At 37.4% G+C, this 25,180-nt stretch overlaps 1 protein-coding gene across 50 annotated transcripts in view; it reads left to right on the top strand.

The window, feature by feature from the left end:
* NRXN1 (neurexin 1) overlaps positions 1 to 25,180 on the top strand; it is a 1,214,286-nt gene that overhangs the window by 1,172,881 nt on the left and 16,225 nt on the right. For 28 of the 50 annotated variants that reach the window (XM_071208815.1, XM_071208816.1, XM_071208821.1 and 25 more), the window contains one exon: positions 1,948 to 2,035. In XM_071208815.1, coding sequence (XP_071064916.1) covers positions 1,948 to 2,035 — 88 coding nt within the window. The remainder of the gene's footprint in view (positions 1 to 1,947; positions 2,036 to 25,180) is intronic. The other 22 variants (XM_071208823.1, XM_071208832.1, XM_071208818.1 and 19 more) reach the window with 1 other exon arrangement.

Raw genomic sequence — 25,180 nt, 5'->3', positions numbered from 1 at the left:
TGGGACAAGGAGGGGGAGGGCATGGGGGAGTAACATGTCCCCACCATTGTTTAAAGGGTTTATTCACAGCCTCCTCCCTTACCAAGAAGAAAACAAGAGCAGCAGCAGCCACAGGCACTGCATTGATTTCATCAGTACACTTAAAATTCCTCAAGGAAAATGAGAGATTCTCTTGCAAACTTGAAATTAATCTTATTAATTCACTGTGGTTGAGAATAAACATAACTCTTGCTAGTCACCTAGAAGTTGATTCCAGAAAGAACAGATTATCTGCTCTGAGGGAAATTGAAACAATTGACCTGCAAGAGCATAAAATCCCATAACTTGTTATTATCAAGTCATTTTGGATGTTATCCCAAGAGAAGCTTGTTCCCGAAGGTTGGAAGATCTTTGCCTTTTTAAGATCCCTTGTATTAAAGAGACCTGCATGACTACCATGTTGATTGCCATGTTTGTCACTGATATTAACAGTTATATCTCCAGGAAAATTGGAATTTTGAACTTCCCATTTTCAAATAAGAGTAGCAAAAGAATGTTCCAGAAGCCCTCCGACCTGTCTCAGAGGAATGAAGAGCAGAATAACATGAAACCATCTCAAAATGCTATTTAGATGCTTGTATTTATTAAATTGTTATGATTATGAAGCAAAGCATCTGAACAAATGTTTTTTCTTAAATTATTAAAGACCCTGCACTTGAAAGATTTTCAAGCCTAATTATTGTCACATAAATGCATCATCCCTTGTCTCCATTTTTCCAAAAATGCCATAATTCTTAAATTTTATTTATTTATGCATTTGTGATATAAGCCTGCCCTTCATGAAAATAAGTCTTAGCATATTTCTACTTTTATTTTAACCTAGGGCCTATACTATTTTAATTCCACTTTTAAGTTCATTAATTCCATCAATGTTGCAGTTGTGAGTATTGTCTTAACATCATAATCTCCTTAATCCTTGGCAGCTGTAATGAGGTATTTTCTGTTTTGTACTTCGATTCACTCCTGTTACCTTAACATTTGCCAAATCTGATGTAAGCCTTCACAGTTTCCATGCAATATCTAGGCCGAGTTTAGTGCTTCTTGTAAGTGGCAGCAAAGAACAACCTTTGACGCTTGTAAATGTGTTGATTATGTGACTAAACAGCTAGGATTTACACTCTCTGCTTTTTTGTTACAGAGATAGTTACCTTTTTTTGCTATAAGTGCAATGAAGCAACCAGAATGTCTCAGAGAAAACTGTCATCTCTCCCCTGTTCTGTGTAAAATACCATCTCCCTCCCTTCCCCCAAATACCCCTTTCATTTATTATGAAACCTTAATGATGTAAAGGCAACAGAGAAACAATACCTGCTATCTGAACATTACGAAGATGAGATTTGAGTGTGAAATTGCAACACCATTGAAAAAATGTCTTAAATGAACTATATTTTTTTCCTTTATGCATCACTGAAATATATGTCTAATTCTTTGCTTAATCTGTGCTTCCTAATAATGACAAGCTGTATCTCAAAAATACAGGTCGTGATATAAAAGGTTATGGCTCTTTCACTTTTAGGAAGACAAGTACAAGTACTACATAAAGTCTATTGATGCATACATTGTAGCACTCCAGGGCTGTAATAAATTTCACATCATCGTATATGCCAGATTGTTTTAAATCTCTGTGTGCTACCCTCTGCAGCTTCTCTGTGTTTTTGAATGGATGGGTATCTGCTAGTTTCCATGTTCTCGTGTAAAATAATCTTCAATCAAGTTTTGTAAATATGCAAATACTTCCATGAGGGATTTAAAGCTTACAAATTTAAGCTCTGCGTCCTTGGGAAGACAAATCTTGAATTTGGGTATTCAACCTGTTTGTTAACACAAACTGTTTTACCTGTGAATAAGACAAAGAGAGGATGCCTTAGGTCCCCTTAAATTAATCTACTCAATGTGCTTCTTTTGTAGACCACAGATGACATCCTTGTGGCCTCAGCTGAGTGTCCCAGCGATGATGAGGACATTGACCCCTGTGAGCCGAGCTCAGGTGGGTTAGGTTAGTCGACTTTTTTTCTTACTTACTTTGCTTAACTGTTAATCTTTGTTGCATGCTTATTCCTTAGACAGGCCTTGCATTTATGTCTAGAAGGCCACTCTTGTTATGCAATGCCTAACTGTGTGATAAGGGTCTTAGATTTTTACATGAATAAATGATCCCATACTTACTAGGAAACAAAAGAATCAAAAAAGAAAACCCATCAAGACCTTGTATTTCAGAAAAAGCAGTGGACGACTGCACATAGGACTGTGACCTTCCTGTTCACTTTCCATTAGCACACAACCTAATTTTTGTGTATAATGGTGTAATGGGCTTCCCTTTGGGTCACTTGTAGTAAAATTGTAAAGCTAAAATATTGCAGTGCCTTGTGGAAAATTATTTGACCTTTATACTGACAAAATGTCTCCACCACTCACTCTGCCAGCAAATTATCTTAAGTGATAGATTTCTGAATTTCAGAAGTGAGAGTATTATGGCAGTAGTAAAATAAACAGCAGGCAGAGTCCTTGATACATTTAATTGAGAAATATTTGAAACTTGCCATGTCTCCCTAAAATTCAAGCTAATGCATTTTAACTCTAGGTGATGCATTATTTCTCCTCCTTTTTTGTGAGATGTTTGTGTAGCAGTTTGATATGGTTATGAATTACAAAACTAGATATTGGATTATGTTTGTAATCTGGTCTGTACCTGGGCATGATTAAGTTATGATTAGGGCTTTGACTGGGCCACATCATTAGGGTGTAGATAAAAGGCATGGCAAAGGACAGAGTTGAGAGTTTTTGGTGTTGGAGTTTTGATGTTGGAGTTTGATGCTGAGGTCTTAAGCTGGAGCCCCAGGAAGTAAGTTCACAGAGGAAACAGAAGCAAGCCTTAGGAAGAGAGGAATGCTGAGCCCAAGAAGAAGCAAGTCCTGGGAATAGAGGAACCCTGAACCCAGAGAGAAACAAGATCCAGGAAGAGAGGAATCCAAGAAGCCTGAACCCTCGCAGACATCAGCAGCCATCTTGCTCCAACACATGAAAATAGACTTTGGTGAGGGAGATAACTTGTGCTTTATGGCCTGGTATCTATAAGCTCCTGCCCTGAATAAATACCCTTTATAAAAACCAACCGATTTCTGATATTTTGCATCAGCACCCCTTTGACTGACTAATACAGTTTGTATCCCATTTAATACATAAATACTGTTTCCATTCAGCTTCTATACTATTAGGTGTTGGCTGTAGGTCCTGAAAATGAATGAATCACACCCTGGGTTTGATTCCAAGTATTTATAATTCCAAGTAGTAGGGTCAGTCCATCAGTTTTCTTTGTAAAGTAGTGCTTCTTAAAATGCAATGATTTTCCTGTTCAGGTCAACAAAATGAGTGAGGTATACATGGACTAAGCACTCTCAGGGAGCTCATCACCTCTGTAGATGTCATCTAGAACCCCAGGAGAACTTTATGTCATAAGTAAATAACTGATTTGCATTCCTGATATAAATACCATTTTAAAATAATTCTACTCATTCTGATATTTGGGTACAAAATGGTAATGGATGTGTGTCTTACATGTCCCTTCGAATATCACTCCCCCCAAGTGGTCATGGTTACTTAGTCTAAGCACATGGATCAGTTGCTGAGTGCCAGTGAGGAACAGAAACTCAACAGCCACCTTTTAGTAAGAGGGGCTTGGGGAGAACTAGCCTGGGCATGTTCTCTTCCTCCTTCCTCTGGTCTCCACTCACCAATCAGTACCCTCAGCCCCAACATCATTTTTCCTACACAATTATTAAGTCTCTGGCTATCATCCCTTCTATCCTGCTAGATCAGTAATCTTTATAGTCATTCCCCCAGTTGTGTGGTCATATATACATTGGGTCACTTCTTCATTCCATCTTAGACTCCTTTTCCTTGATCCTGCCTTGTTTTCATTGGTGATTGACTCTCTATTAGTCAAAAGTTATTGATTTGGCATTTTTTATCTGTCAGTCCCATCTCTCGGTCTTCTCTTTCCCTCAGATTTCCTGTTTCCCTGTTGCTCCAATTTCACATTCATCTAGGTCATGAAGTCATCCATTAGTCAGTAGAAATGTGTTGAATTATTCTTTCTGTTCCTTTTGTTGCCAACAGCAATACCTTCTGAGCCCCCCAGTCTACTTTGCAAATTCTGGACATTAGAGATGTGTCTCCTTACGGTTTTCAAATAATCTAAGCTTCTAAATGAGAACCAGACTAACAGTAGCCTATTCAAAATAAGGTTATGCTTGAAAGAATTCTGGGTCCAGAATGTCATTACTAAGGATTCCCTAGGTTTTAATGCCTGAGAGGCTCTGGAGGCAAGAAAACATCATGTTTAGGAATATAGACAGTAAAGCAATGGGTTCACAATTGTTTTTATTTGTATTAAAAGTTGGAAGGCATTTTAAAAATTTCAATTCTTGTATTTAATAGTATAAAACAAATATATGAACAAATATATCTGTGCTAGCATTTAAAAAGTAAATTTAATTTTCTTTTTATAACTAATATGAACACAATTATTTAGCTTTCCAGGAAACACTGCATAAATGCCTACAGGCTAAAGTTTTAATGTCAACTTTTTATTTCATAAGGTTCCCTCCCATTTTCTGGTCCAAACTAATATCTGAACCTGTCTTTTTTCATTCATTTGGCAAAAATTTGTTGAGCGTTTAATGTAATACTAGACAAAGGGGATTTTTTTTAAAGTAGGTACCAGCGATTGAACTCAGGACCTTGTGCATGGGGAGCAGGTGCTCAAACCACCGAGATACATCTGCTCCCTGACACAGAGGATTTAACTTTGAATAAGACAGAAAACATTCTTGCCTTCATGCACTTTAGAATTTAGAAGAGAAAACAGAGAGGACAACGGCCATTTTACAATACAAAATCAGAGATGCTACAGGAGTGGAAATGCAGGTGCAAATAACTTAAAAAAATTCATACACCAACTGTAATCCATGATTTTGACTCTTATGACCTGGAGTTAGGTCAAATATCACAGGTCAAGAGCACAGTCCTCACAAGACTGCCCTCAATTCAGACCCAGCTGCAAGTCTGGGGGTCCAGACCGCCCATGCATCTAACCAACTGGTTATAAATTCAGGGATTCCCAGCACCCTTTCATTCTCAGGAAAGATTCCTAGAACTCAGGAAAGTGCTATAGTTAAGGTTACAGTTTTACTATAGCAAAAATGATTCAAAATAAGAGAAGACATACAGGATGAAGTTTGAGCAGGTCTCAAACACAAAGCTTCCATGTCCTCTCCTTAAGTCAGAGTGAAACACTCTCCTGGCACACCAATGCATATTATCAATCATGGAGGTACTCTCATGCTTCAGATGTCCAGCTTTTATTGGGGTTTCATTACATACACATGACTGATGGCATCAATGCTCACGTGATGGAATTCAATCTTCGGCCCTCCTTCTCTTCCCAGAAGGTAGGCAGATAAGACCTGATTCAAATCTCCAACCTCCTGATCACTTGGTTGGTCTTTCTGATATGTCCAGCCTGCCCCCCTCCCCCCCCAACTAAGGCCACCTGTGTGGATGGCCCCACCCTGTCATCTCATTAATATAGACTATTAGGTGTGGTGGTAGTGGTGGTGGTGGGCTTCTATCAGGGCATTTTCCAATGGCTATCTCCTAGAAACTGGAGACATAAACCAGCCATGGTTTTTTATTTTGTTTTGAATTGATTTTAATTTTTTTTTTAATATACAGCAGGACAGAATAGACATTTATGGCAGGAGGATCAAGTCTTGGAGGAATATATCAGTGCTAGAGAACTCATCCAGGAAGGACACTGCCTGGGACTAAAACTTTGCCATGGATCATCTCCATGAGAATTGGGCAGGAAGGGGCAGAGGGGCAGGAAAAAGAAAGCAGTATGGAAAACCCACATAAAATATAATTCATTGATCTTGGAAAGCAATGCTGGGCTACTTAAAAAAAAAAGTACTAACCTAATTTCTCCATCTACTTCTGCCACGACTAGACATGGAACCTTAGATAAGTCATTTAAGTCATTTAGTCTCTCTTGGCCATATTTGTTCAACAGAAAAGTATGGATATGTATTTGTATATGTGTGTGTGCATGTGTGGTGGAAAATGAAAGGTAGAATTAGTTTGCAGGTCTTCCACAACTAAACATGTTTGGTTGACTCTTCATCTGACTCTTCATCAGATGGAGCCAGGAGAGATTGGTTCCAGCATGGGGGAGTGTGTCTCTGAGCTGTATGTAGGACAGAACAAGGGCTTTAGTGTTTGCCCACCTGAGAGAAGGGAGCCAGAAGCTCAGGACCAGGTTCACCCACATTTCAATCCTTCCAGGGCCTCTCTTTGTTCTTATCACTCCTCTTTTATGAAACTCTGTGGCCTAAAGTGATGAGTTAGGGGAGCCAAGGGAGTCTGTCTTCTACTTTCTAAGCTGAGGAAAGATAAAGGCGGTGACTTTCCCAATTTAGAATTCTCTCTTGTGATGATAGGTAGGTAGCTCAGGAAGAGACACCAGAAATGTGGCATACAGCAATGCCTGTATCTCCGAAAGAGAGAGAGAAAGAGAGAAAGAGAGGAAGGAAAGAGTAGTTGATAGGTTGAGATATGACTTGGAAGGCTCACAGGTTGTAGAGAAGGATACCAGCAGCAGGTGGAGGCAGGGTCCACTGGCCTCAGTACTCACATGATCTATATGCAGCTAGGCTCCTGATTCATAGTAGCAAATATTTAAAGTTCCCCAAAGTGCCTTACATACAAAAGGAAACCCCCAACTCACTGGTGTTGAACATTCTTCCTTGTATCTTATATTCTCTGAGCTCTGAAAACATGGATAGTTCATATAATGAAGTCTTGTGTTTGGTTTTATACATTGATATACACACGTATGTATACATATGCATATATTGATAAAAGAAAAGCTTTGAATGCAATTTAGAATCTCACAGATTTGAGCAATTCTTGAATTGGGCAGCATCCCATTCAGAAAATAGAAGGGAGTTCCACCCAGGGAGTGAAATGAAGAAGCTCAGATAGGGTGAATGCCGCTTGAGGACAAATTCTGATTGGTCAACCTTAAGATTCCCTTTTACATAAGGGGGCTCTTTAAAAGTGGGAAGCAGATATACATTTATTAGTATGCTATGCGAGTCCATTCTGATAAGCTGTCTCTACTGGATGGAAACTTATTTTATCACCAGATGTTGCTTATCTGCATTTCTGTAGGATGTGCTTCATTTTTCTCAAAAAGTCCCTTCAGGTCAATTGTTTTTGTCTTCTGTAAAAGCCCTTCTTGGAAACAGGATCCCTCCTGGCAATGTCCAATGCAGGGAGCCATCTTACTTTACTTAACAATATAATGTATATTTATATTCATATTTGATTTGTTTTTTCAACTAGTGTTTTCTTGAGGAGAGTTGATTTTTTTCAGTATTGTCAGTAGTTTTAACCGAGTACTGAAAACAGTTCAGGCTCTACCTAATTACTGTTGATTTTCCTCTGACACAATCCCTCTTTTGCTGAGAATGGGCTAACAACCTTACTCCTTTTTTTTTTAATAAAATTTAAAAAGATTTTTTTTTAATTTTTAAAGAAGCTTTAAATTACGTAAATGTTACATAAAAAATATAGGAGTGTCCCATTTGCCCCACCACTTTCCCCTCCTACCCTTTCCTACATTAACATCTTTTATTTGTGCGGTACATTTGTGCATTTGTTACCATTTGATGAACACATATTGAAGCATTGCTACTAACTGTGGACTGTAGTTTACATATTGGTTTATACCCTGCCCTGCACAATCTTAAAGGTTATGACAAAATGTATAATGGCCTGTATCCATCATTGCAATATCATGCAGGTCAATTCCAATGTCCTGAAAATGCTCCCCTTCCTCCCCTAGAACCACTGCTTTTATATCAATTGGGGAATGAACAACAGGACTAATTATTATTCTAGAAATGGAAGAACTTTTATCGTTACTCTTTATATAGAGCCCTCACCTTGAATACCTAATAAATCCAAGTGAAAACTCTATGCTTAATATTGTCCCCTTTTCTTCTTGAGTTCAACTAAATGATCAAATTCTTCTACCCACTGCTTATTGATCTTATTCACCATTCTTTATAGATTTTTTTTTTAATTGTTTCAACCTTTTTCTGAAGACACTGACCCTAAGAATGAGTGTTCAGGGGAGAAAAGAGAGAGGGAGGTTAGAAGGAAGAGAAAGAGGGAGATAACCCTTTGTCATCTTCTCCTTTGTATTCACCTGTGACTTTGGTCTGCTTTGATTAAATATCATAACACAATGGAAAATAAGAATCAGCTTATTTTAATAGTCATACTCCAGATAATCTTTCTTCCTCTATTTTCTTTAGCTCACTTACCACTCAAATGAGGACAGTATTCCTGTTTATCTTGTTCCCTGCATGGGCTTGTGTAAAATTTAATTCTGCCCTACCGCACCAAATTCTACAGTCCACAACACAAGATATGGCAGCTAGAGCTGTGACTGTCTAATGACAGTTCCTGCAGTACTTTCACACCAAGCCTGGTTTAGCTGCTTCTCTTCTTATCTCACTGTTACTTTCCTCACTCCTGAGTTGTCAACCCATTAATTCCTTTTAGGGAAGGAACTTCAAATTCTGCTGCTTCTGTTGGGTCAATCACTGTCATCTTTTCTTGTGATTTTTCTCTCTCCTGGTTTTGATGGAGTGTCGGAGTTGATGGACTCTAGGGTATTGGGAGTGAAAGACAAAGAAAGTTTGGGTTCGGGGGATCTGCGAGCATTGAAGCCTCAAACTCATCAGACAAATTTATTAATCTCAGGGGCTTGCTTATATACTCCAACAGGCCATGAGAAGCAGGAACTATTCTAGCTAACTATTCTCATTACCTCATTCTTACTAACACAGTGAATTAGATAGTTACCAAAGCTCATTATGTTCTGTTATATTATTGAAACAAATATACTCATTACTCTTGTTGCTCAGGTCGTTCCGTTCTAGCAAGTCCTTGTTCCACCAGAATGTTACATTTCCCTGATAGATTTATGACCTGCACCTATATCTCCAAGGACAGCATGACTCAGTGGTTAAGTAGGTAACTTGCTATTACGGAAACAACATGCCTTTGTTTCCCACATTTCCCCCTTTTTGTTTCAGTCAGGGTGACTGTGCTTGTCTTAGCTTGCCCTCCTCTGAGAGTCTTACCCATTGTTGACTACCAACCAAACACTCTGACCATGGGGAACTATATCAGATTTTTTGCAAGTACCAAATTATTAGCTTGTCCCATCACATCAACATGGTTCAGTCTTTGGCATACTTCTCGTCCCAGGCAAGCGACAACAATGAGCAACAAGATTAACACACAAAGTCCTATTCCTAATGCTGATAAAAAATGTTGAGACTTCCACCAATCTACTGGATTAAATTTATTAAAATGAGAAATTAAATCATTAAAGATATTTTTATCTTCAGCTACATAAATCTGATTATGAGACATTTCTAATATCTTTTTCTGTAATTCTTCTATTTCTAATGACATATCACCTTTATGACCTATCAAATGATTTTTAATCTTTTCCCAATCAAACATAGAATTATTATAAGCAAGTGGAGTAATACAAAAGTTATTTTCATTCCAATCACATTTCAATCCCCTAAGTAGATTTAAGTTATATACTTGATCTCCAAGATGTAAAACTGCTGATTCTAAATCATTAACTCTACTGTATAATTCTCCATCAATATGTTCTTGACTATGCCATAAGTCACTAGCATTCTTATGCCATTCATGCACGTATCGTTGAGTCTGCACTGTCTCATGCAAGGCCATGGTAGCTATAGTGGCAGCTTCAATGACACCAGTCAATCCTAATATGCCAGCTATTATCAGTCCCACAAATTGCTTCGAGCGCCTCAGGATTTCTTCAGCCATATGGAACAGCAATTGACTTTCCGGTGACAATTGCCAAATTCGGTTCAGTCACACTGGGATCCACACTCCCCACCGCCTTCGAGCCATTGTAATTAAATCTCCATTCTGTAAAATATTCTCAGACAAACAAGTATGCAAGGCCCCACTTTTATAAAATAGAGCATTCTTGGTTATAGTTAATTTTCCAACCACAAACACATAAGGATCTCTTACACATTCCTGAAGATGATGAATTTGATCTAAATGCAGATATTGACCATCCTTACTATTATTCCAAATCCATTTCATAGTAGGAGCTATTCCTAGAAAAACTTTCCACAGATTCTTCTGCTTGTGTATAGATGTAATATTACACCATGGAGAAGGGATCCATTTCCTTTTATATTTCCAAACACTATTATTTTTAGTAAAAATTATTTTTTGTTGTCCTTTACTACTTAGACCATGCCAAATAAATCTGTCTTTATATTCAATGGGACTCCCCATGGGGGCACTTTCTCACACTATTCTATAAGAATTATTAAAAATGATAGATCCTTTTCCTATATGGCACTCTTGCCATCCTTCTTTATCCCTACTGTCTTTTTGCGGACAATTATAAGTAGGATTTTTGGTCATGATTAAATTGCAAGAGGGAAATAAAGTCATAATAAACTGAGTATTATTATTTTTGAAGATAATTATGGCTTAATTTTTAACATACATACAGGAAGGATGGTTACCAATGCATAAGGGTCGATAATCAAATGGTAATAAGAGATTATCGATTCTTTGTCCTTCTTCATAGGGTTTAATTGGCAATCGATCATCAATTGGTCCAGGGAATATATGGGTCTTATTCAGATATATATGAAAGAATGGATCTTTCCAGGTTAACACTCTAAGTAATGGGGGGTTAGGTATATAGGCCCAATAAGTGTAAATACCGGCAGCTTCCTCATTACTTACGATCACCATCATCAGAAGTTGCAGGAGACTCCATCTCTTCATTCTGAGGTTTAATCCTCTTCACAGGTAGCCGAATTTGTTCTCCATTTTCTGAAATGATAAGAGCATAGCCTCACCCCCATACTTTAATCCTGCCTTTTTTCCATTCATTGCTTAAAATATCTTTCCAGAATATTGGTTGATCTTCATTTCCTGCATCCACTGTAGATGTTTGACGTTTTCCAAAGTGACATTCTGCAGGTGTCAATGAATTATAAACATTAAGAAAATTTAAAGTAAATAAAGCTTTTGCCAATTGATCTTTTGGTGTTATAATACCATCATCTCCCCCTTTTTGTTTTAAAAGCATAGTTTTTAGGGTATGATGGCTACCTTCAACTATGGCTTGACCTGTAGGATTATAAGGAATGCCAGTAACATGTTCAATACCATATTTTAAACAGAAAGATTTAAAGGATTTACTAATGTAAGAAGGTGTATTATCAGTTTTAATTTTCAGAGGGCATCTCATTACAGCAAAAGCAGATCATAAATGTGAAAGAACATGATGAAAACATTCACTACTTTGTGCAGTAGCCTACATAAAATGAGAGTAAGTGTCAATATAAACATGAACATATTGTAGTTTACCAAAGGATGGTATGCGAGTAACATCCATCTGCCATAATTGATTAGGAGTTAGGCCTCCGGGATTAGTTCCAGCCTGAAAAGGCACCGCTGTTAGTGGTCCACAAGAAGGACAAGTGCGAATAATTTCTTGCGCCTATAGTCTTGCTAACTTTTGATATTTATTTTGCAGGCCTTTAGCATTAATGTGAGTTAAAGCATGGTAATCACGAGCACTTTGTAAACCCTCTACTAATAAATCAGCTTGAGCATTAGTTGCTGTCATAGGACCAGGCAAAGAGGTATGAGAGAGTATATGAGTAATGTAAATAGGATGCTGTCTTAACTTGATGAGATGTTGTAAGTCAGTGAAAAGTTAAGATAACTCATCAGTAGCAAAGATATGAGCTGTTTCAATGTGCTTGACAGTAAGATATACATATTCAAAGTCAGAGACAATGTTCAAGGGCTCTCAAAACATTTGTAAAACCTTAATGATGGCTGAAAGCTCTTTGCATTGAGCAGATGAATAAGGAGTTTGCCAAACCTGTTCTTTTTGAGAAGTAACGTATGCTGCTTTTTTATTACTATTACTATCAGTAAATACTTTACAAGATGTTTGGGCTATGTACATAGCCCTGAAAAGCACTGCAAAAGTTTATTGTTGGGTTTTTTACAGATAGAGGAATGCAGCTGGCTTGACTTGTTTAAGAAGACACTAAAGAAAGTTTTAGCAAGTTTTAAAACAAAGTGATAGCAACACAGCTGGACATTAACTTCTTGCAACAAACTAGCAGTGTTTGGGATTGCTGCATACTACAGTGTTGTTACTTTAATCTATGATAAGAGATTGTTTCTGTGACAGATACTCTTTTATAATAATTAAAACCATAATTAACCACATTGTATTTCTCTTTAATATTATGCTGAAATATTGGTAACTTTTTACACTCTTAAGCATTTATAGAAACCTTTTACTCATACAACTTTAATTAACAGAGGGTTAAAGAAGAAGAAAAAAAAACCTGTTAATTTTATAACACTTTTAAACACCTTCTATTCAACTTATAACATATTAAATGAACTCAATTATTACTTTAATTTTTCTTTCAAGGTAAAAGAACAAATCTTTTATAATTAGTTTGGAATAAAAGCCTACTTTTCAGGATTTGATTTTGAGAAAGCAGTTTTGAACATTATGTCCTCTAAAAGAGATAAAACTTTTCCTTCTTGGAACACCGAGGAAATGATGAGGTTAAAGCACAAGAAGCTATTTTGATAAAACAGACTTTCTTTGTATATTGATTATTCAGGACAAAAGCTTTTACCAAAACAGATTAATGACTTGAGAGGTTTTGAGAAAGAACAAAAATTTAACTTTGTATTAGTATACTTCTTAATACTAGAGCCTTTAAAATTTTATAGATAGACCCATCAAATCTTATTCAACTTTAACTGTAAAAATTCCTTTTCCATGAACCTTCTGCACTTTCAGTATTCACTCAGGTTTTGTTCCATATTTTACTCTTTCTTAATAACCAATCATTTTATCTTAGGACAAAATCATCTCCTGTTTCCTTAATAGTAAAAACACATTCCATATAGCCCACATACGAAGTTATCAAGCAAACTTCTTATAACATAATACCGTTAACACTAAACAAGCTTGTTAAAATAATAAACTTTTCTTCACTTTAAAGACTTAGTAGCATGCAATATTAGAAACAGTTCCCTAGAAGGAAGTTGGCAGGGGAGGCTGGCTGCCGCTAAGCTTTCCTGTTATAAAATTACCTTTATTATTATTATTATTAATTCAGGTTTGTTTAATAATGACCTTTTGGAATTAGCCACTTAAACACTTTATTTTTTTTATTTTTATTTTTTATTTTTTAATTGATTTTGTAAAAATATTACATTAAAAAAACAATATGAGGTCCCATTCAACCCCACTACCCCCACCCCACCACTCTCCCCCCCCCCCCCCCCCCAGCAACACTCACTCCCATCATCATGATACATCCATTACATTTGGTAAGTACATCTCTGGGCATCTCTGCACCCCATGGTCAATGGTCCACACCATGGCCCACACTCTCCCACATTCCATCCAGTGGGCCCTGGGAGGATTTACAATGTCTGGTGATTGCCCCTGCAGCACCATCCAGGGCAACTCCAAGTCCCAAAGGCGCCTCCACATCTCATCTCTTCCTGCCATTCCCCACACCCATCTCAGCCACCATGTCCACTTTTCCCACTCCACTCCAATGCCACCTTTTTTCTGTGGACCTTGGATTGGTTATGTCCGTGGCATCTCTATGTCAAGAGGAGGCTCAGATTCCACATGGATACTGGATGCAATCCTCCTGCTCTCAGTTGTAGGCACTCTAGGCTCCATGGTGTGGTGGTTGTCCTTCTTCAACTCCATGTTAGCTGAGTGAGGTGAGTCCAATAAATCAGATTGTAGGAGCTGAAGTCTGTTGAGGCTCAGGGCCTGGCTATCATATTGTCAGTCCAGAGATTCAAATCCCCTAAATATATCTTAAACCTCAACACCAACTACAATTCCAGTAAAGTAGCATGAAAGTCTAATGAAAAGAGATTCCATCTGAATCCAGTTTCATCACACAGAAACACCAGCTCCAAAGAAGGGCCATCTGACATGGCAGTGAACCCCATCTGCCATGACCATAGAGCCCGTGGGTCTCTTTAGCCCTGAAAGGAACCAATACCTGGGGTTGTATCTACTTCATCTGTCTCTTAGATTCTGCTCAGTTGTGCATAAGGGCAATCCTTCTGACAGCCTCCAAACTCTTTTTTAGAGACTCGTAGCCATATAAACTCATTTCTCCTTTCCTTTTCCCCCTTACATTAGGTCAAACAGCATTTTAAAGTCATGTTATTATATGTAGACAGGGATATTCTGCTAGATACGCATTGAACCTGCAATTCAAGGTAATTTTCCAGTTGCATCATCAGTTGGTACTTGATAGTGATCCCTCGGTGCCAGGGAGGCTCATCCCCGGGTGTCATGTCCCACGCTGGGGGGAAGGCATTGCATTTACATGTTGAGTTTGGCTTTGAGACTGGCCACATTTGAGTAACATAAAGGCTGTCAGGAGGAAATTCCCAGGCACAGTGCTGCTCTAGGCCTTGTTCTTATTTCAGGCATATAGGCTCACAAGCATAGTCATTAGTGTCATGCTCTCACTGTTGGACCCTCATTCCTTCCTGGTCCTTACCGTTGCGCCTGGGGAACTGCCGCTGCTCCCCTAGTGACCATGACAGAGCACCCTCGGCCAGGAACCCAGTACTCCCCCCCAGCTGTAGTTTTTAACTGTTGCCACTATGAGTATATCCAAACATTACCATGCACCCTGGACATATGCCCTGTATAGCTCCCTGTCAGCCATATATCACCTGTTGATAGTATCCTATACCAGTATTCCTCCGCTGCCATTTAAACACTTTAATTTAAACAATGCTTCATAAGACTTTATAATTATTTATAACCATATAGACTATAATTATATTATTTTAAGACAAATTTTACTTTTACAGAACACATTTCTTAAAGTTACCACAATACTTTCTATAACTTGCCACATACATTTAAGTTCCAAGAGTTTATGAAAATTAGCCATCCTACTTTAGGACAAAACACAGCTTTTTGTGAAAACGTATTAAATTTCAGTTAGCATTCTCACAAACCTTTAACCTTTTTAATATTCATTTAAGTTTTACATCCTTCATATTATCCTGTGAAGAAAAATAAGCTATTCATTTCAATCTAGGCAAGAACAACTTTTTATAAAAGGACTTATAGTAATTTTGTTAATCAAGACTTATTATTTTTATCATTGTAGAGACCTTATTAACATTTAAACTTAAGTATTAATATAAGCACTTATTTAATTTTTGGCCATTTGAATAGAGCTCTTGAATAAATTTGTATTAATTTATATTACCATCCAGAGGTATCAAAATATACACTGACATTGAACGAACAGACAAACACAGAGCAATCACAACACAGTAACAGAAACATACAGTTTACAATTAACCCATAATTCTTACTCTCTTGGTATAGCTGCTTTTAAGTTCTCCATTATATCATATCTTAGATTTCCCTTTTTAAGAGTTCTTCTGTAATCCATGTTGCCTGTAACATCCAAGTTTGTGCTTGGAAACATTTTTATTAGTTATCAGCAATCAGTTAAGATAACTTGAGCAGCATAAATGTAGTTAAGCTCTAATTTAGCAGTTTAGATAGCCCGTTAACACACATTTTTGGATTATTACTCTGTAAGACTATACTGAGACTTGAAGTTCAGGAGTAAACTATTGATTTAAAACTGAAAATTCCTTTTTAAACCTTGATAAAATTTTTGTACTAATTTTATTATCTTGGTTAAATAAGCCCAATTAGAATTAGCATGGAAACAAAACAGAACACCAATGTTGCCATGTTTTTCTCTTTTTTCAGTGGCTTAACTCTATTAACCCCCACTAGCCCACAGCTACATTGTCATGTAGACAGCAGAGGGTTTGCAGAGTTGCTGCCAGAACAGTTTCCTTATCTTAGTTAACACTTTAACAGAGAGTTTTCTTACAAGCCTGATTTCACTAACAAGGATTTTATTTAGTATCTTTCCCCTTTTAAAATCTTTCAATAGTTTAAAAGGTATTGGCTCAGGATGAAACTCGACACCCCCTTGCAGATTCTTTGTATCTTGTGGTATCGCATGTAATGTTACAGGGAAAGCAGATAATAATTGTTTAACATAAGGCAAAGCATCGGCAACATCTGAAAACATTTCTAATTTAGGCTTAGTAACAGAAGGCAATTCATTAGGTGCAGAGGGTTGTACTGGATACACAGAAGATATTTCATTAGGACACTTCACTGAGCTTTTATTGATGAAAGGGTTAATATCAGGATGAGGGAAAAAACCTGATGGTTCCCCATTTGCCTCAAGTTCCTGTTCTTGTTCCAATTTACTTTCTTTCATTTGGGCTTAGAAAATATAGTAATTTCATCTTTCTCTCCTTCCTTAGACTGTAAAGGATCTAAGGTGGCAGCAATTTGCTGGCACAAAGCCCACACAGATAAAGGAATGGATTCCCCTCTTTGATATACTCTTCATGAAGCTTTCATTACACGTTTCCACTGTTTCAAGTTTAAAACATTATGCCCCTGAGGCTGAAACCAGTAACAATGTTTCTGAACTAAGGCAAAAAGCTCAAGTAAATCTGCTGTTTTTACTGTGATACCAACCGTATGTAAAAGCATTTTTAAAACTTGTGAATATTCTTCCAAGCGTCCTGGCTGATTACCCATACCCTGATGCTAGTGGAAAGAATATTAAAATATATTCAAACACGGCAGTGCCAAAGCCAGGTTACTGCTGATTGACGCTCTTACCTTAAAGAAGGCTTTTCTATTTCCGCGTTCCCGATATTGTCGTGGAAGAATCTCTGCTGAAGTTATTGCCTCGGGCCCCATGTTGGGCGCCATTTGTCGGAGTCAACGGACCCAAGGGTATCGGGAATGAAAGACAAAGAAAGATTGGGTTCTGGGGATCTGCAAGCATTGAAGCCTCAAGCTCATCAGACAAATTTATTAATCTCAGGGGCTTGCTTATATACCTCAACAGGCCGTGAGACGCAGGAACTATTCTAACTAACTATTCCCATTACCTCATTCTTACTAACACAGTGAATTAGATAGTTACCAAAGCTCATAGTGTTCTATTATATTATTGAAACAAATATACTCATTAATCTTATTGCTCAGGTCCTTCTGTTCTATCAAGTCCTTGTTCCACCAGAATGTTACATTTCCCTGATAGATTTATGACCAGCACCTATATCTCCAAGGACAGCATGACTCAGTGGTTAAGGAGGTAACTTGCTATTATGGAAACAACATGCCTTTGTTTCCCACAATGGAGTGGTTCTTGAATGGTTTCTCTATCTAGATTCCATATATAAGTGAGAACCCTTTCCTACAGAAGCCTTTTCTCTCCAATTTCCTATCATTTTCTCCATGCCCATCTTTATTAATGCAATATTTCTTTTGGCAGCGTATGCTCTGCTTATGTGACGGTTTCCTATTAAAGTCATAGTTTATCTGATTTTTTCTCTACTTTCCAACTTTTTCATTTGGAATAGAAGTTTACTTTTTTTTTTAATCCTGTTTGAATCTGGATATTACTTCATTAAAAGTTGACCTTCTTTCCTGTAGGTCTTTGTTTCTTAATATATTGGTTTTCTTTAATCTCTTTTTCTTGCTTGCATTTCATCTTGAATACAAATATGTAATATCATCGGCCCAAATTGTAGTTACTGCTGCTACTTCTTATTGGATTCTGTTAAATATATTTTGATGAACACTTTTCAGATATCAGCAGATCATAATTAAGAAGAAAATATTTTTAGGAAAGTAACATTTAGCTAAATATTTGGAAATTGATATATCTGCTATGCATTTTTGCTACTTTTTAAGCAAAAGAAAATTGATCTTTGTAAAGGGATACTGATTACTTTTAGAGGTGGATTGGCCAAATTTTTGTGTATTTCACTGTAAAGTCTTTCAGACCCCTTGAGTATCTACATATGAGAGTTTTCTAACTACTCTCATCTTTCCCCTGTCCCTCTTCAAAGAATACTCTCTGAACATGTGCCTTGCTCATTATTTAGGTGCCTTCCTAAAGCCATTACTAAAACTAACAGGAAAAATCTGACATCTTCTTGAGCACTTTTACCAGGTGTTTAATAAATTGAATTACTGTGTGGCTCCACCGATGTCCCTTAAATGAAGAGCAAAGTTGTACATTTGGTGGGATATCAGATTCATCACAAATCAAGTATTTATTGAGTCTCACTGTGTACCCAGCACTGTGCTAAACTCTGGGATTACAATGGGGAACAAAAATAGAGAGTTTACACTTTGTATTTTATTTCAACCAGGGGGCACCATTCATTCCACCCAGATGGTATCTCATTTATTCTTTATGATTATCAGGTTCCTTACCTTTGAAATGAAGATAAAATCATGTACATGTAATATCTTGTAAGAATTAAAAGTAATATATTTAAAGCTCCTACTCTAAAGACTGGCATAAAGTAGAAAATAATGACAGCTAGTCTTTGCCTCAATTCAGTTATATAAAAAAGAATATTCGAGCTATTTTTTCCCCTTTTACATAACACTGTTACTTTTCTTGGCTGCAAATTGATGGGCAACTGATGAAACCACTCAGGCCTCCTGCTGGAAACTGTACATGTTGAAACTAGATCAGGGACAACCCCCTGGGTGAGAACACATGGAACTCAATTACACTTGATTCCAGCCATGCTGTCCTGCAGGCGTACCATCAGATGATAACTCTGCCTTGGTATAAATAGAGTTTTAGAATATGAGAGGGTTGCTATGCCATTCTGGAGGTCTAATTAAACCCCAGTTCCTGGGAGACAGGTAGAATTCTGTCTGTGTTAATAACTGCCATTGATAAGCAGGTCACAAGCCACCAATATCCTATAAGGCCTAGATTCAGCTGCATGGGCAGGTGACAGGTGGAGGACTTTTGCTTAACACTTTTTCTCCCAAGCACTTGTTTAGTCTGTGCTTTTCCCTCAGCCTAGAAATAGGGTTATTTGATTAAGTCAATTTCTGTGTGGAAAGCATGTTGTTGAACAATACCTTGCTCATATTTAAATGCTATATATTTACTGTTCCTACTATTTTTGTTAACATAGATATACACATTGTTTCAAGACTTCTTTTTTTCCTACAGAAACAGAAAGTTTTTAAGTCAATTTTTTTATTCATATAAATAAAGCATACATTCCATCCAAAATGTACAATCAGTGGTATTTGGTATAATCACATAGTTGTGCACTCATAACTTCAGTCATTATTAGAGCATTTTCATGATTCCAATAATAACAATAATAAACAAAAAACAGACAGACAAAACTGTTAATAATCACCTCTCAGTCTTACTAGGCTCTCCCTACCATACCTACCTGCTATTCTGTTTCCATCTTTCTAATTTATTTGTATTTATATTTTGTTTAGAAGGAATCAAACAATATGTAGTATTTTTTTCTAGTTTCTCTCACTTAGAATATTTCCTTTTTTTATCCTTAATGGAAGAGTATTAATATATTACTGTATACTAGTTTGCTTTGGTTGTATTTTTGCCTGATATTAACACCTTGTAATATTAACGTTCAGTTTCAAGAAAACAGTCTTATATATGCAATATTACCCATACTCATATTTCACATTTCACTATGCTGTACAGTCCCATATTATATTTTTCAGCTGTCCTTCTGGTAATATACATGACCTAGACTTCCCCTTTCAACCACTCTCGCACCCATATATTAGCACTGTTAGTTACAAACACTATGATGTGCTTTCACCATTTCCATTTGTTTCCAAAGATTTACAAACTTTTTATCAATTCTGCACAGATTTACCCTCAACTTTCCATTTGCTAACCCATTCTATTTTCTGTTGATATGTATTCCAGTTACTAACTCCACGAGTAAAACTAATGAAGTTAAAGTTTTTATAAAACATATTTTTTTTGAAACCAACTCTTTTAGATCCACTTGTTAAACTGACAAAATGGCAACCAACAAACCACTTAAGTTCCAAGCTAGCTCTTAACCTTATCCGTACGTCTGAGTTTGGGGGCTCTCTTCTGCAGAGACTCCTTTCTCAGAACCCCTGAAGAATTTTGAAAAGGTGAGTTTTCTGCTGATGTTGGAGGCATTAAATGAAGATAATGACCTTCTTTGGTGTGAGGGCTTGCTGATGAATGACTATGAGTTGTCAGTTGTTACTAAGAGAAAACAGGACCAGCTCTGTTTCCTGGGAGACCTAGTCAAGTCAAGTAGGGACAGTTTCCTCTTAGATTTATAATGCTAGGAATAGTTTGTCCATTCTCTTTTGGTTGGAAAGCTAAAAGGATTTTGGATCACTTTCAAATTGATTTAACCATTGTCAAACTAGATAACAAAAAACTCTACTGAATAATAAAATATCTGTGTAGTTACAGGAGAAGGAACATGATAATCACTTGTGGCAATCTCTTAGACATTAGCTAAAACAATAAGGTGGTTAGCACAGCCACTCAAAAGATAAACATTGATTGCCCATCAGTTGGATCACTTTGATAGGTTCAGAGTAAGTAAATGATTGATAATCATACCTAGTATTTAGTGAAGATTTATTCTGTGCTGTTATTATAGAATTATACAGTAGTATATTATACTAGTATAGCATATAGTATATAATAAACTAGCATAGTATTATTGTTCCATGTACTTTACAAGCATTATTCATCTCACTTTTTTTTTTGAGACACTGTGAAGTATTTTCACAATTCAGGAGATCTTCAGAGAGATTAAGTTGCTTAGTAAACTTTCACTTAGAAAAGTGGGTTTTTAGTTTCTTGGAATGCAGAAGGTTGTTTCTGCAGACACTTCACAAATATAAGATCGATTTTTTAAATGTTCATTTAAATAATTCCATGGCATAAATTTAAATTTGACAGTAAAAGGTCCTTTACATGTATTACTATTCATTAGGCTAAATTTGCCACAATTACCATGCAATTTTGAGTGGTTTTCCAGTGTGCTATTTTGAGAAAAAATCAAAGGATTTTTATTGAACTGATCCCATTAACCACATTAGAAATAAAGATATGTATATTGAAAAAAGTGCATCTTTTCATTAAATAAGTAATCACAATCATTTAAAGGAATATGTCATATTTTCGAGTCTGATTAGAACACAGTTTTGTTCTACATTTAAATTTTGGGGATTTATTATGTAATTATCCAAGCGAGAGTTTAATTAGCCCATAATATCCAACAAATTGCAGTTAAAATGAAAGATTTTGAGCTTAAGTCAGAAAAACATCAGTAATGAGTGTTCCAATTTCGGGAACTTCTAGAACATTTCCTGAGCGCTATGCCAGAGGGTCAGTGCCATTTAGGTGTAGGTCAGGGTGACTGGAGTTTGAATGTTGGCTTTCAGGATGCAGTGTGCTTAGTTGGCTTTTAGGATGCAATGTGCTCGTAAGCAAACCTTTTCACCACATAAATTTTATGGCAGCCCTTTCCTGACCTTGGGGAAGTTACTTACTATTTTTGAGGATCAATTTCTTAATCTGTCAAATGGGAATAATAGGATTTTTACAAGATTAAAAGAACAGGATGCATACTCAGTTCTGAGCAGAGTGCCTGGCATAGAATAAGGGTTTAATAATTATGACAAATTCTTCGGTGGGTGAAGGACATATATTGCCTCTAGAGTTCTTTTTGTGCTAGTGGATACATTAATCTATCATGTAGTGAGGCCTCTCCTAAGGCATATCGATTTGATCTGAGAAATGAGCACACTGAGTTCCTTTTGGTATAAAGATAGTGGGTTTTATCACATGTCCTCAAATGTTATGATTGGCTGTCTAAAACAATTACTTAGCAAATAAATGAGTTTGCTGAGTTAAATAAAGCATTTACTTGAAAGCCTGCCCTACCCCACCCCCCAAAAAAATGGATGACTGCTAATACAGAATGCCCTACAATAAGTTACAGAAAATCTGTTCATCAATGAGTACAGCAGGCAACCTATCCACATCTGGCCTTAAAGTACTGATAACCTGTTTTATATCACATGCCATTATTAGATAATACCATAAGAGCATTTCTAAAATATGGCTGTGTCCTGTTGAGCTTCTAAATGTGATGTATTGCCATGCTGTAAAATAGTCACCAACCTTGAAGAGAGAAATGTGGTATATACGTTTAGAAATTACAGGATAAGTTTATCTTTTATGAAAATGAAATCCAGGAAGAATAAAATCATGTTCTCTTGTAATTTGTGTCAAATACCTGCTTTGATAATGAAAGCATTTTTCCATGGAGTTTTCTTGGTACTTCATTAATTACTTTTCCTCAGATGACATCAGAGGTAAGCCAGCCTTTTCTGAATTTCACTCTACAGGCCATGCTGCCTCCAAGAATAGCCTATCTTTGTTGGCTCATGTACTCCAGGGAACAGAGAATGCTGCATAAGCTTCAGTCCATAGGTTACATCATAGCCTGTTGACTTGTTGATTGAATCCCTCTCATCATTAATGGCTCCTTACCCATTATCAGAGTGTTATAAAAGGCCTGACATTGGTAATAACACAGGGAAGTCAAAGATGTTTTATTCATCTGCCATGCTTAAAAATGAGGCATTAGACATGCCAGTGCAGCCAGAGGCCATCAATTAAATAAACAGCCTAGTAGAGAAGTACGATTGTTGCCACATTTATGCCCACACTCAAACCTATGTTTCACCAAGTAAACTTTGGAAGTCAGAATGCCTGAGTTCGAATCCCAGTTCAGCCATTGCTGTGTAACCAGAGGCAAATCATTGTATCTCTGCATAGTTGATTTTCCTCATCCGCAAAAGGGCATTAATAATGTTAAATACTCATGGCGCTGTTATGCTGACAAATGAGACAACGCATGTAAAGCACTGAGAGTCTGCCACATAGAAATTTTGGTAATATAGATTAGCTTTTATTAGTAATATTCACCACAATAACTGAGGAGTAAACCATATCATAAATGGGGAAAACAAATCTATGTCCCACACAAGAAGTCTAATGTTACTAATTGGCCCTTTAGGTTCTGAAAAGTTTTTAAAAGAATTTCTGAAATCTATTAATATATAACTTTTAGTAACCACTATGAAACTAGTAAGATAAGAGCAGTGCTTCACCTGGATAAATTTAGATTGCAGGGGTGGGAAGAAGGACACACATCAATTGCTATTCTTATTTTTGGAGGATAAAAATGTAGGCCTTTGCCCCACAGAGCTCTTGGGAGCAGGAATGATTAGCTCCCCTGCCTGCTCTTATCATCTCCCTGCTCTTCGCCCTAAAACATTCAGAAATGCTCTGGGTAGCGTGAGTTAACCCTCCCTCCCCCATGCTGGGTGTCTTCTATATTACCTGATTCTGGACTTGACATGCTTCTCTCTGATGGGCTGGAAGGGAATCTGTCTAATCTTTCATCTCAGCTATTGTACTTCCACCAAAAAGCGTGTAATATTTTTGCAACAAAAGAAAATTGAAAGAGGAAGAGCTTCAAGTCAGGAATATAAAGATGATCGCCCACCGAAGACCCAGTGCTACATCAGGAAAGCGATACACTGCCCGTTTCCCGAGGACTTGGCTGGCGTAGATGCTGCGCAGGAGTCCTGCCTGAGGCCCGTGCACCTGGGACCTGGCAGGCAACTCTGAAATAGAAACTCCACGCTGGAACCGTGGAATTCCAGAGTAGGAACGGAAGGAGGCAAAAAAGAATTGACCTGATAATTTTAGAAAGAAATCCTATAACCTAGTCAAATGAGTTACTATTTCACAGATAAGTCTTGCTTTCAGCTTTTACCGGAGTTGTTCTGAGTGACCTACGTCATGACGCCTGAAAACATAAAATACCAAAACAAAATCCTGGGAGCGGATGTGGCTCAAGCGCCCGCCTCCCACGTGATAGGCCCTGGGTTCTGTTTCCCGGTGCCTCCTGAAACAAAAACAAACAACAAGCGCAAAACAAATGAAAACATCAACCCAGGGAAGCCGGTGTGGCTCAAGTGGTTGAGTGCCAGTTTCCCACATACGAGGTCCCGGGTTCAATTCCCGTCCCCTCACCCAGTACCTAAAAAAAAAAAAACCTGAGAGAGAAATGTAATTCCCACCAACCACAGGAGCCAGACAGCAGTGATCCAGATAGGGTGTTTTGCAAGCTCCAGATGGAGCATCACAAGTGATGGCCTGAACCCACATGCCCTGGAATGAAAGTGACCATTTGTGCCACCTGAGCTCATGGGGCATCTATTCATGAAGGGAAGTCCCAGCCACTGCTATCCCTGTGGAGACAGTGTCCTTGGTGTTGGCTGCCACAGCTGACTGAGCCGTGCATGAGGTAATACATTGCAGAATCATCTGATTGTTCGGATAGCAGTTGATTCATAATCAGACTATCACTGCTTTGGTGTAACACTTTCTTCTTAGAGCACTTATATTTTTTTTGTCCGACCTGATCTGATCCTCACAGTGACCCTGCAAGGTAAATAATGTAGGTATCACTCTCATGTGTCTCTTTTTTAAAAATTTTATTCTAGTAACATTTATGCAACCTAAAATTTCCCCTTTTAACCACATTGACATATAGAATTCAGTGCTGTTAATTACTTTCACAGTGTTGTACTACTGTCACCACCATTCATTACCAAAACTTCACAATCAACACAAATAGAATTGCTTTACCATTTAAGTATTAACTCCTCATTGCCTGCCTCTTCTCCCCACAGCCCAGCCCCTGGTAACCTCTGTTCTAGATTCTGCTAGAATAGATGAGCCTGCTTATTCTAATTGTTTCATATCAGTGAGATTATACAATATGTGGCCTTTTATGTCTGGTTAATTTCACCCAACATGCTATCCTCAAGGTTCATCCATATTGTCGCATACATCAGAACTTCAGCCGATGAATGGATACAAGATGTGTTATACACATACAATGAAATATTCTTCAGCTGTCAAAAGAAATGAAGTTCTGATACATACAT

Source organism: Dasypus novemcinctus, chromosome 17, assembly GCF_030445035.2.
Source record: "Dasypus novemcinctus isolate mDasNov1 chromosome 17, mDasNov1.1.hap2, whole genome shotgun sequence".
NCBI classification, from domain to species: Eukaryota; Metazoa; Chordata; class Mammalia; order Cingulata; family Dasypodidae; genus Dasypus; species Dasypus novemcinctus.
This window is presented reverse-complemented; position numbering and strand designations above follow the sequence as displayed.